The sequence below is a fragment of the Petaurus breviceps genome, unplaced genomic scaffold, assembly GCF_028583685.1.
Source record: "Petaurus breviceps papuanus isolate PSGF00001 unplaced genomic scaffold, PetGlider_PUasm1.0 140, whole genome shotgun sequence".
Taxonomy (NCBI): Eukaryota; Metazoa; Chordata; class Mammalia; order Diprotodontia; family Petauridae; genus Petaurus; species Petaurus breviceps.
Window position 1 is genome coordinate 427875 of NW_027185698.1, and position 13956 is coordinate 441830.

Consider the following 13956-nt stretch of genomic DNA (forward strand, 5'->3'; position numbering starts at 1 on the left):
TTATTGTTACAAGGTCCAGAAGTAATCAAAGTAGTACAGTGTCTGATAAATCAAAGGACACCATGTACTGGAGCAAAGCTTCTAGGAAAATTGGAAAGCAATCTGACAAGAGAATGACATTAGGGCTAACAAATTATATCATACACCTACAATAAGCTTCAAAATGGATACATGATCTAAACATAAAAGGTCAAATGACTTTTTACAAAATTAAAGGAGATATCTTTCACAACTATGGCAAAAGAATTCTTACCTAGGGGCGGCTAAGTGGCGCAGTGAATAGAGCACCAGCCCTGGAGTCAGGAAGACCTGAGTTCAAATGCGGCTTCAGAAACTTAACACAAAAAACTAGCCATGTGCCCTTGGGCAAGTCACTTAGCCCCAACTGCCCTCCAAAAAGCAAAAAAAATAAAAAAGAATTCTTACCTAAAAGTAAACATCTGCAGAACCACATGGCTGTCCTTCCTATTTCCTCATCGGTAAATTGAGGGAAATAGAATAGATAATTTCAAAGGTCCTTTTTCATCTGTAAATCCTATGACTCTAGGCTCTTTAGAGCTGAGTTTTCACTTTGTCTTCCCTGATTTCAGACCTCACATCATTTCTAGCCATCTCCACAACCTTTCTTTCTGCCCCCTTCTTATATGTTGGCTTTACCTACCAGATTATAAACTGTTCTGATAGGAATCTTGACTTGTTTGCCTGTATTTGTATCCTCAACACTCGGCACAGTACCTGACACATACTTTACCTATCTCACCTATCTAAAAAATAAACAAAAGACAGGTAGTCACAGAAGAATAAATTGACTATTCCAGGAATATAAAATGTATATTTTTATACAAGCAAAGTAACACGGATAGAATGACAAAAGCATTCATATGGGAAAAATCTTGATAGCAAATATATCTGACAAAAATCTTATTATCAAAGACGGTGCATGTGTACACACACACACACACATATACACAGAAGTAAAGCTATAAAATAAGAGTAATTCCCCAACAGACAAGTAGCCACAAAGTATAAACATGAATTTTTCATAACTATTTCAAAGCTATGAAAGATTACCCTAAATCACCAATAAGAAGAGAAACACAAAATAAATAAGTTCTATATGGATCTATCACATATATGTGTGTATATATCAGTCTGGCAAGAATGAAAGAAGATGTAAGTAGCAAATGTTAAAGACTTAAATGAAATAGAAGTGCAGAATGAGATACATATTTTCAAACATAGTCATGAGTTATTTTGTTTTATTTGATTATTTTTTTTTGGCTACAAGGGAGAATGATCTCTATATGGCTTATATTAGTGAAAAATGATATTTAAAACATAAAAAGCATCAATAAAACAAAAACTACAGAGAAAAAACAAGTTTATATGAGAACATAAACAAATGGTAAATTAGTGCATATTTAGTGTGCAAGCCATATTTAATTTCATATAATAATTTTATACAGCATTTTCATATAATAATACTCTATTCTTTGTTGTAATACTGGAATACTTGTTCATGATTGCTAAGATCATAATTTTTTTTTTATTTTAAAAAGAAGAAAGGAGTTCAACATAAGATCTCAAAAAGAGAAGCAGAGAAGAGCAGTAGTAAAGGGTCCAGTTGAGGTTAGATAACATACAAATATGTTATCTACAGGAGACTTAGTCAACATAGTTTTATGACTTTCTCCACCAGTCTTAGGCTATGAGAGGGGTATGGGGAGACTGGGAGTTATATAAAGTTGAAGAAGGTCAAGGAAATGAAAGAGACAGATGAAGAAAATTATACCATTTAAATAACTGACCAAAGAGTAAAGATGATGAAAGCAATAAAATTGAGATGAAGAATTAAACCTCATGTTGAAGGCAAAGAGTAAACTCAGAAATATGTGGATAACGTAGGGATAAGAGATTATTGTCAGAGGTGAATTTATGGGTTAAAAATCTTAAAGGCTAAGCAACTTTGAGTTATAGTGAACTCTAGGGAAAAGAAACTAAAGGTTATGGAAACCATATTATTTCAAAAAAGGTTCAAGTGCAGGAGAATCTAGGCAAAATAACCTTTAAGGCTCCCTCCAACATTAAGATTCTGTACTTTTAAATTTATCTGGGGCACAATCCACAATCTAAGAAGCTGAAGGGGTCACGAGTAGGAAAAGTTTAAGAAACCCTAATCTAAAAGACAAAAGGAAAGGGACAAAGGGTAGGGGGCTCGCCTGGACCTGAACTGGACAGCAGAAAAGAATCCTGACACAAAACATTCAGAGTCTCCCCTTTACACACCCCCAAAAAAGAAAAGTTAGGACCAAGAACAAAAAGTTATAAGAACTGAAGAATGGATGAAAAATCTATGGCATATGAATGTGATGGGAGTACTACTGTCCTTAAATGATGACAGATGGTTTCAGAGAAAACTATACGACTTATACAAAATGATACAAAGTGAAGTGCTCAGAACCAGATGAACTAATCAAACAATAACAACACTGTAAAGACCAATAACTTTGAAAGAGTTAAGAACTCTGATTAAACACAATGATCAACCACAATTAGAGGAGATGGATAACGAAGAATGCTAACCCTGACAAAAAGTATTCAATACAAGGCACTGAATGAGAAACATATTTTCTGGATATGGCCAATGCTGGAATTTGTTTTGCTTAACTCTGCATATTTGTTACAAGGGCTTTCTTTTCCCTTTTTATTTAAAGGGATGTAAGGGAAGGAAAAATAGCTCTTTACTCAAAAAGAAAATGTTTTTAAAGCATAACAAAACTTTACAGGACAGTGAATGTCAGCTCAATAAAGGAAAGAATATTTGAAAAAATACTTATCCATTTAAACACAGGTTTGCTTTTGATAACTGAATATGTTCAATCTATAGATTATCATATTTAGTGAGAGATAAGATTAGATGTTATCTTTCCCAATGCTAAAATTCTATAAGACAGAAAAAAGGGAGAACTCTAAAAGTTTCTTGAAAATATGCAAAGAATAACAAGAGAAATTTAAATTAAAACAACTCTGAGATTCTATCTAACAAATTTCAGATTGATAAAGATGACCAAAGGAGAAAATAAAAATTGCTGGAATGGCTATGAGAGAACAGGGGTATTAATGAACTGTGGGTGGAATGATGAACTGATTCAACAATTTTAGAAATCAATCTGAACTAGATTTCAAAATTTTCTAAACTACCCAAGGTCTCTAACCAAGCAGTATTACTACCAGGCATTTACCCTAAAGAAACCAAAGAAAAAAGAAAAGACTACAAACATAAAAATACTTATATCACAGCAATTTTTGTGGTAGCAAAGAACTGCCCAATTAAAATGGTTGAAAAAATTATCATGCAGACAATGATGAAAGCAACAAGTTTTAAAGAAACCTGGAAAGATTTTTATGAACAGATGCAGAGTGAAATAAAGCAAAACCAGAAAAAATTATACAAGAACTACAACACTGTAAGGGAAAACAATTTTGGAAGAGTTAAGAATTATGATCAACACAATGATCATGACAACACTAGGATGCTTGAAGAAGTATCAATTGGAAGAAAAAAAAAACAGATACAAGAACAAGGAATAAATTTTCTAAGATAAAATTTAAATGATCAAATAAAGTAATATTTGTAAAGCATTTAGCACAATGTCTAGCACATCATAGTCACTTAATAAAATGCTTCCACTAAAGCATTGTTGGTGGAGTCATGGACTTGATATAGTCATTCTGGAGAAAAATTTGGAACCCAAAGGGCTATAAACTGGGCCTACCCTTTGATCCAGTAATACCACTACTAGCTCTGTATTCCAAAGGCAGAATTTTAACTAGACATCAAAAGGGGAAACAACCCACATGTATAAAAATATTTATAGCAGCTCTTTTTGTGGTGGCAAAGAACTGGAATTTGAGGGGATGCCCATCAACGGGAATGACTAAACAAGTTGGGGTATATGAATGTAATGGAATACTATTGTGCTGTAAGAAATGACAAGCAAACAGATTTCAGAAAACCTGGAAAGACTTGCATGAACTGATGCTGAATGAAGTGAGCAGAACCAGGAGAACACTGTACAAAGTAACTGCAATTTTGTGTGGTGATCAACTTTGATAGACTTAACTTTGCTCAGCAACACAATGATCTAAGACAACACCAAAAACTATGGAGTTCAGATTGAACTGAATGCAGATTTAAGTATATACTATTTTCTTTTTGTTTGTGTTTTTTTTCTTGCTCATGGTTTTTCCCTTTTATTCTGATTCTTCTTTAACAACATGACTAATGTGTAAATATGTTTAATAAGATCATATGTGTGTAGCCTATATCAGATTGCTTGCCGTCTTGGGGAAGAGGGAGAAAAAAATTTGCAACTCAAAATCTTGTAAATTTTGAAAACACTTGTTTTCAAAAAAAAAAAAAGCTGAAATGTAATTGGAAAAAATGAAATACTATTTAAGTGGGGAAAAAAGAAAAATTTTAAAAATAAAATGCTGATCCCCCCTTTAGAGTATATGAGAGTAATTATTTTGTTCACCTACACTTATTTATTATAAGGAAGGGCACTGAGGGGACAGAAGGAGTGGGAAAGTAGTAATAAACACACTAAAAGGAAAAAAAAGCATCAATGAAATATTTTTACAATATACAAAAAAATAGCTAAGAATGGGATGTAGATCAGATTGTTGGTCTTTTTTTTAAAAGCAAGCCCATATATTTAAGGCATTTATATAACATCTTTCAATTTTTTTAACCCCTAACAGTAAGAATCTCTGATAAAGGTCTCGTTGCTCAAATACAATTACTCAAATACTCAAATATAGAGAAAACTGAGTCAAATTTATATGCATACAAGTCATTCTCCAAATGATAAATGGACAAAGGATGACAAAATGCTCTAAATCTCTTTTGATTATTGATATGCAAATTAAAATAACTGAATTCCCATCTCATACCTATCAGATTGGCTAATATAACAGAAAAGGAAAATGATAAATGTTGTAGGGGAGAAAGGAAAATTGCGGCACTAATGCACTCATGGGTATAGTTGTAAATTGATCCTAATATTCTGAAGGGCAATTTGGAACTATGCCCAAAGGGCTATAAAACTGTGCATACCCTTTGATCCTGCAATGCCACTATTAGTTCTGTATTCCAAAGAGATGAGAAAAAATTTTTTTAAAAAGGAAAGGACCCATATATGTTATGAAAGAGGCAGAATTTTAACTAGACCTTGAAGAAGGGTTATGAGATTCATAGGTAGGAGGCACATTCCAATCAGAGGAAATGAAAAAAATAAATATTAGGGCCAAATTATGGAAGACCTTGATTTAAAAAGTAGATTATCTAATGAGGAAAGTCAAAATTATCAAGAAACATAGAAGTTTTCTTTGTTAGAAACTGACAGGCTCAGACCTGTGGTTTAAGATGATTAATCTACCAGTGATGTGTAAGATGAAAGAAAAAGAAAAGGACAAAAAGCTGAGAGAATATTACAAATATCCAAGTAAGAGGTAAAAGCTTCAATTAAATTGGTAGCATCAAGAGAAAAGAAGTTGCCCACATCAAAACAACATATCCATAGTTTAATACCACCTAGTGATTTACATTAAATCTTTATCTCTGAAGGAAATTACAACCCCTCAATTCTTGTAGAAAATTTTTCTAGTTTTCTAGGGCATACTGTCAATTTCATGTCAAGGATCCTACTGACTTCTAGCAAGCTTACTGCTTTTAATTCTCCTTCTACCAGTTTCTAAAAGCCTCTACACATTCAGAGTTTACATATGGCAAGTAGTTCTGGAACTGGAACAGTAATAACTGCTGAAATATATGTTGACTTAATGGGCCAAGAAATGTAAAATATATTAAAAGGTCATGCACAAAAATATGTTTACAATACCTTAGGGGGATTAAATGGATATGTTTCTGGTATTTTTATCTCTAGTTGGTATCTTCCTCCTAAAAAAAATTAAGAAGTTAGGAATATTAAACCAAATAAATTTCCATAAATTCTTAAAAATCATATAAGTTTACATTTGATCACAAGTCAGTTTGAATAAAACAAGCCAAAAAGTGCAAAAAGCAATGTTTTAAAAGAAAAAAAAGGTGAGACTTATTTTGATTAAAATTTAAAGCAGACACTACCTACACCACTCAACATAGAAGGGATATATACAGTGACCGATTAGCTATCATAATCAAGACCAAGATAAGACAAATGAAATAACTACAACCCCTACCTCTCTGTTCCCCGTGCCCCCCAAAATATTCAATTGCTTCAACTGGTCTTTCTACTACAGTTGCCATTAGGTAAAGTGATAAGGCTAAATTTTATCCACTTTTATTTCTCCTGCTTCCTTTTTGGTAACTGTGCTAAATGATGAGTAAAAATAGAAAAACAAGTAAAAGACAAAGGGAATAAAAGTAGTAGTTAATAGTCAAACTGAACATTTTCACTTAACTTGAATTCAACTGTCAAAGATTTTAGTTAAAATGTATAAAAAAGGAAAAAAAGGAAAGCTCTCCAAAACAATGCTTTCATCAGTACCCTATAAACAGAAGACAGCCACCTCCCCATTGATTTGTCATGCCCCAAGAACAAAGTTCCTCTAAATACACAACAAAAGAGAAGTATTCATATGATATGGAATGGATATGCTGATTCTTATAATGTACTCCCTGTACTGACTCAAATATTAGATTAAAGGACTTCCTCTAAGGATCTCAACAAATCTAGGATGCTATTATCAACTACTATTCACAACCCAAGATTCAAAAAAATATAAAACTGTATAATAAAGTAAACATTAGCTCCCCAGAACCATGGACACAGAGTTATAAGATACAACCAGAGTAGTGGTCTGTACCAAGTACAATCTTTTCCACTCCCATTATTTTGAGTCACTGAGTAAGGGAATAGGAAAGCTACTTCCTTCATAACTTTTTCTGGACTATTTCTCCTTTTCCTGTTAATTTTTTGATACTGTCCCATTAGGAGCCAAAAAACTCATGAACCAGCAGAACTCACCTATGATAGTGTATATATGATAGCATGAAGAAAAAAAAAGTCATCAAAATAAAAGAAAAAGAAAAAAGTTAATGTGGGATTTTAAGAAATTTTATAAATATGGAAAAAAAACCATGCAGATTCAAAAAACCAACAAAACTTAGTAATCTGCCCTTAAAAGATATCCATAACAGACTGATTCTTTTTCTTATTTCAAAGATCCTATTATCATTTCATTATATTAGAACAAGTCTTGTTGTACCCTTGAGGTCTTAAATCATCATTTCTAATGTACTGAATATATGACTAGCATATCTAATTCTACTGCATTAAAACTTCAAATTTAGGAGAAAGCTACAAATATAATTATGGACAGATTATTTTAAAAGTAAAAAAATTAGAAGATTATCACATCAGGGAAATATGAGAAAATCCACTATGATCTCCATTATTCATACTACTCTTAATGCCCGGAGTAAAGTGAATTTGTTCATGATTTTAGCACTGAAATTATACATGATTGATCTCAATCCTAATCAAAGTCAGAAAAATGACTTTGAAGAATGAGGAAGAATACTACTCACAATTTTAAAAGAACAATGCAGCCCTTACAAAATTAAATTGGAAAAGAAACAGTTCCTGATTACAGGATAATAAAATTCAAAAGATATTTAAGAAATTATTAGCAATTTATACAATTATTCTGTAGTTTAGTTTTTTATGCTATTCAGAAATATGCAGAAACTTTTCATGCTATTCTAGTTACTAGAAAATGATTTGTCATAGTTTGCTAAGTAATCTAACAACTCCCATATTAAATACCCATACCTATATCAACCCCTCAAAAATATCACTCCAAAAGAAATTACAAAAGTTAAAACACTCTAAATATTTTACACATGTTAAACTTTTCATGTAGAAGGTCATACATTTATAAATTCATGTATTTTATTTAGAATCTGAAAGTTAAAACTTTTATTTTATCATCTTTGTGATAAAAAATAAAACATTATTCAAATTTACCTATCTTAATTACAGTCAATGTGGCTGGAAATATATTAATAATGCTCATCAGTTCAAAAATTAATAATCTCATTTGAAACACTAAATTAACTCCATTCCCTCATTTTTCATTTTTTTTTGCCTCAGAGTTTAGTTTTTTTAGAGATACATTTCCAAATACTACAATAATAAAAAGTATAGTAATTCATAATTTGTAATCTTAAAGTTAAAAATATATTCAAATAAAAAAGATGTTATCAAGATAATGAACACAATATTTGTCCTTGTAAATGATACTACAGTATCAATAAGGTAAAAAGGGCATATTTTAATCATCTAACTCTGAGCAAATGTATGACTAATCTGCATCAATTATAATCTAAGGCAGCTACAGGCTTTATTTATTTATTTGAGAATTGCAGGCTGCCAGTGAAGCTGTATCTAGTAAAAAGCATATCATACCTAATGGCTTATTCCCCACGATGATGCTTGGTATTAAGAATTTATCATGAATTCTGCAATAGATATCTATAAGTTATAACTGGCAACAGTTAATGAGGAAATCCTAGAGACCTCCAAACAAACTGCTAAATATTATTCTAAAATAACTAGTTTTGGGGTGGCTAGGTGATGCAGTGAATAGAAGACCAGCCCTTGAGTCTGGAGGACCTGAGTTCAAATCCAGCCTCGGTCACTTAACACTTACTAGTTATGTGACGTTGGGCAAGTCACTTAACCCCAATTGCCCTGCCTTCCCCCCTCCAAAAGCAAAAAATAAAAATAAATAAAATAAAATAACTAGCTTTTCTAAAAGCTTTTTAAAACACAATTATATCATATAAATGATATATAAAAATGATATGATTACTATAATATTCATAATGCATATGAATATATACATATTCAACTCTTGATAAGCTGAGTTCAATCTAACAAATATTTGCTGGGCAATTTATAGATAATTAAGGCACTGTGCTGGGGATCTGGGTGGGATAAGATAAATAAAGATCCAAAACAGTAATTTTTTTAAAAAAATTCATGTCAATGGTTTTTAAAATGTTTTTGTATGCTACTACAATCATTCCTATGCCTCAATGCTGTAAGGAACTGACCCTCTGTCCCTGAAGACAAATTCAATCTCTGGCAGCTCCTATTAAGTTGCAAAAGGTTATAATAAGAAAGCAACAACAGAGTCTAAACTGAGGACATGTTGAAACATGTTCAAAGGAGGGCAGTACCACAGCCTGGAAAAAGCATAAGATTTGCAATGAGGATGTGGGCTCTGATCCTGGCTCTGCTAAGTTAATATCTGCATGACCTTGGATAAGTCACAACCTTTCTTAGGCCTATTTCCTCATTTGTAAAATTTGGGAATTAGATCACTAAGGTCTCTTCTAGCTCCAAATTCTATGATTCTCCAAACATAGTTACAAAATGATCCCCAAAGGAATGTCCAAGGGAAGACTGTTTTAGCCATAGCACCTTATCACACTATCTATTATGGTATAAATGGGCTGTGGTCTATTTGGGAGGGTGTACCCAAACCAGTGCAATCATGGTGGATCTTTTGAAGAACTAAAATAAACTGGTCAACTAAATTTGAATATGGATGTCTAATGTTCCAGAAAGAATCCTTCACATTTTATCTTCATCATTAAAATCTTTTACTATCAAAGTCTAAATATCATGACTTTGTTCAACACTTCAGGTGAGAAATAAACATCAGAAAAAATCAACTGTAAGGACCAATTTGATTACAGAGATCTATCTTCTCTCTTTAAACTTCTCATTCATAACTTCTTTGCAGCAGAGAGAAATAAAATTTTTCATTTTCAACAGACTTCCCTTCCAGATTATAGTGTATGCATGAAAATAAAAGATTACTAAATGTCAAAAATGACTTAAATGAAAATTATGTGAATAAAAAATTGAAAGCGAGACATATCACAGATGCCAAGTAGATAATAACAATATCTACACTTTATGAAATAGGGATATAGTATATATATCTTATAGAATCATATGTAAAATAAAACCATAACTCTGTTAAATCTTGCCCATACAAACAGAAAAATATAACTGCTAAATCTTATTTACTTAAATATAAAAAATATACCTAGGTTCAAAGAGGAAGAAAAAAATCTGGACAAACAGCATTCAAATTAAGATATCAAATTACATTACATAAAACAATTAAATTACTATCAACTCAAGTAAACAAAATCTAATATTGAAAAAAATTTTTTTTAATCAATGTGATCTGCAGCTTTATCAAGACAACCCCTACTTTACAAAATATTTTGCACAAAAATATACTACTTGCCTTCATACGGTGTGTCTGGCGGTCCCGCTATTTCTCCTCTTAATTCTGTAAAGTTTTCATCTACAAGATCTACTTTAATTTGATTTTTGCTCGTCTTAAAAATAAACAGAAAAAAAATTGTTAAGTAAGCAACAAATAAACATCTATTTTTTTAAAAATGCCAGAGCTTTTAAAGCATTTTCTACAATTGTTTAAAAAATTTTGCAAATTAAAATTCTCAGTGAAGTTTTGCAACACTTTTCAAAAGCATAAATTTTGTGCAAGTAAAAAGTGATTTTGTTTATTATCATGTTTAAGCAGTGAAGTGAAGGTAAGTGGTAAAGGACCTCAGCACACCAACACTGGGAAGGGGAGAGTAAGTCCAAGTGTTTAAATTTAGCTAAGACCATGCATTCCATTCCACAGGAGAAGGGGGATGGAGAGGGGGAACAGGCAGTCAGTCTAACCTAGAGGGGGAAAGGAAAAAGGAACACAATGAATGGCTGTGGGGGAGGAGCTTCAATTTAACCTAGCTCCTGCTGGGCCCACTTTGAAAGTATACTTAACTAATAAAAAGGTCATGTTATTTTTTTTTTTTACATTTTTTCTCAAAATAGTAAGATGAAAATGGGTAGAACTAACTCAGGGAAAGAATTCCTAATCAAAAAAGTGAAGAGAGGTAATCACAAAAAGACAATTCCAAGTTTGTGAAACTGCAAAATCATTTGCACAAACAAAATGAATGCAGCAGAATAGAAAATAGTGGACTGGGGAAAAAAAATCTTTGCATCAAATATCTATGCTATAAGAATCTGACATCCAGGATATACCTGAAGTAATACAAATATATATAAGAAAAGGAGCACAATGAATAAAGGGTCAAAAGACAAAGATTACTCAAAGGAAGAAATGCAAATTATCAAGAACTAAAACAAAGCTTACTCTCAAGTCACTCAGGGAAATATATAAAAAGAATTCTGAGTTTTCAGTTCACAGCAGCCTTGTATACTTGATAGCCATATATATGACCCTAGGCAAGTCACTTAAACTCTTTAATGCTCAGTTTCCTCATATATAGAATGAGAGTGTTGGACTAAATGGCTTCTTGGTCCCGTCAAAGTCTCAATATCTGATCCTATGATCTTCCTAATCTGGAACACTCAAGCCTTCCCTCCTCCACTATCCCGGCAAAAACATCCTTCATTTGATATACTGTCTCACTTAAACTACTTTACAATATCTATTCTCCCTTTCACCAGAGGAAAAAACTTTTAGTAAAAATTACTATATACCTTTTCTTGTCTCTATTTCCTCTTCTCACTTACTTCTTAACCTCTTATAATTTGGCTTCCTACCTCACTCAACCAAAATACCAATGATCTCTCAGTGGCCAAAATCTGATGGCCCTTCTCAAGTCTTCATTCTTCTTGACCTCAATGAAGCACTAGACACTTACGACAACCTCTCCTGCTGGATGCACTCTCTTTCTGTCGGTTTTCATGGCAATGATCTCTCACTTCATCTGCCGTAAATTGGGATGGTTCGTGTTCTATCATATATATTGGGCTCCCTTCAGGGTACACACCAAAGGTCCTCTTGTCTTTTCTCTCTACACCCTCTCTTGTTGATCTCCTAAAATAACTAACATTTGTATAATATGTTAAAGTTGGCAATTTTACAAATATCTTTACAAATACCTCTACAAATATCTCATTTTATCCTTGCTATACCTTGGGAGGTGGGTGCTATTATCCCCCCTTCACATAACGAGAAAACTGAGGCAAACAGAAGTTAAATGACTAATCCAGGGTCATCCAGCTAGTTAGGTGTCTGAGGCCATATCTGAACTCAGGTCTTCCTTACTCTAAGTCCAGAGTTCTATCCACTGTGCTACATAGCTGCCTTAATATGCACTGCCCATGAGTTCATTATTTTATGTAGGTTTCTCCCAGGCCAATATAGTCAGCTCTAGCGTTAAGTTCCAAACCTCCATCAACTATTGCTAACTAGACATTTACAAATAGATCTGCCATAAGCCACTCAAATTCAACATATTCAAAGAAAAGAACTCATCTGTCACCCCAAACCTGCCACTCTTCCTAACTTCCCTATTTCCACACAAAGCACCACTGTCCTTCTAGTAACCCAGTTTCACAACTTTCAAGAGGAGCCTGACTCTTCAATCTTACCATTCTACTTTAAAATCTCTTGCTTTCCCCCTCCCCTCAATTCAAGACCTAATCACTTTATACCTAGAGCATAGCAAAAGTCTTCTAGTTTTTCTTCCTTTCTCAAATCTCTCCTCTTTCCAATCCACCTCCCCCCCCAATTATTCCTAAAGCACAAGTCTGACCATGTTACTTCCCTGCTAAAAAAAGACTCCAGTGGTTCCCTATTTACCATACAATAAAACAGAAATTTCTGTGATTCAAATTCCTTTACAATTGCTTCTAACCTTCATTTCTGAACTCATTATGCGTTACTCCATTTCATCTACTTTAAGTGCTCTAGTCAAACTGACCTGACAGAACATGCCATCTCTTGGTCTCCACATCTTTACCAAGGCAATTCTCTCAAGACTGGAATGCACTCCCTCCTAATTTCTGCTCTTAAGAATGGCCTAGTAACTAGACCCTAGTACCACCTCCTCTAATAAGAGGATCAATGCCTTTCCGGATTCTCCCCAGAAATGACAGGGTTTTCCTCCCAAACAAATAAAAAAATTACTTTGTGTTTATTACTTAAATGGATATCTATTGTTTTCCCTGAGTTCCTGGAGGATAGGGAAAACTTTAGCTTTTGTCTTCACATGAAGCACAAGTTACACAGTAAACCATTAGGTGAGGAATGATAATCTTAATTTGGGAATTTAGCCAAAATGAAGTGTGCTAGAGGCTTTCTCTTTTTCCATTTATTTTTCCCCAAGTACCCTTGCAAAATCATTATAACACTTAAAATTTAAGAAGTAGAGTGAGAAGGAAAGTATTTATTAGGTACCACAACAGTAAATGTTTATGTCACTCAAAAAGTCAGAATAGACGAAGTCAAAAGATAAAGTGAGGGGGAGTCAAAGATAATAGCTGATTATATATTGACTTATATTACCCAAGATGGAAACATCTGCAGCTGTTGCTGTCTCCTAAAACTTGCAAGTATATTAAGGGTGGTGATTTATACCTAATAAATAATAATTTTCAAGAGGCCTACAAAGCTTAAAGCTGAATATTTTCCTTTAAAATAGCAGGAACAGTAAATAACACTATGATAATGACATACCCCTGCTATAATCCAGTTAGCTTCAAGTAGTTGCTACATTTTACCGAAAGGTTATAAATGCTGACTTGTAAATAGAATTCTCTGGTTTGTAAAATGTTGAGTGACAGTTTTAATGTGGGTGAGAGTGCAAAAAGAGATCTAGAATCAGAGTGTGAGAGCCAAAGAGTGAATCCATTACACTGACAATAATCATGCCTGTGTGCATTATAGAGAAATATCAAAATGCAGATATGTTCTTTAGAGAAAAACTTATAAAAAGAGGAACCAGATATTTACTACAAATATTTACTGTGTGCCACCCATTGTACCAACCACTAACAGATACAAAGAAGTGGTTGTGATCAGATTAACAAAATACTACTACTA

The 13956-nt window shown here is 33.0% G+C and overlaps 1 protein-coding gene across 3 annotated transcripts in view; it reads right to left on the bottom strand.

The window, feature by feature from the left end:
* Positions 1-13956, bottom strand: part of UBE2K (ubiquitin conjugating enzyme E2 K) — a 75377-nt gene that overhangs the window by 40987 nt on the left and 20434 nt on the right. Inside the window, exons 1-3 of one of the 3 annotated variants that reach the window (XM_069068215.1) lie at positions 11771-11967; positions 10336-10429; positions 5904-5962 (exon numbers count right to left, since the gene is read on the bottom strand). The exons of 1 other annotated variant lie outside the window; for it this stretch is intronic. In XM_069068215.1, coding sequence (XP_068924316.1) covers positions 5904-5962; positions 10336-10429; positions 11771-11815 — 198 coding nt within the window. In that variant the 5' untranslated portion in view covers positions 11816-11967. Of the gene's footprint in view, positions 1-5903; positions 5963-10335; positions 10430-11770; positions 11968-13956 lie in introns of those variants that run through there. One more of the 3 variants, XM_069068205.1, reaches the window with a different exon arrangement.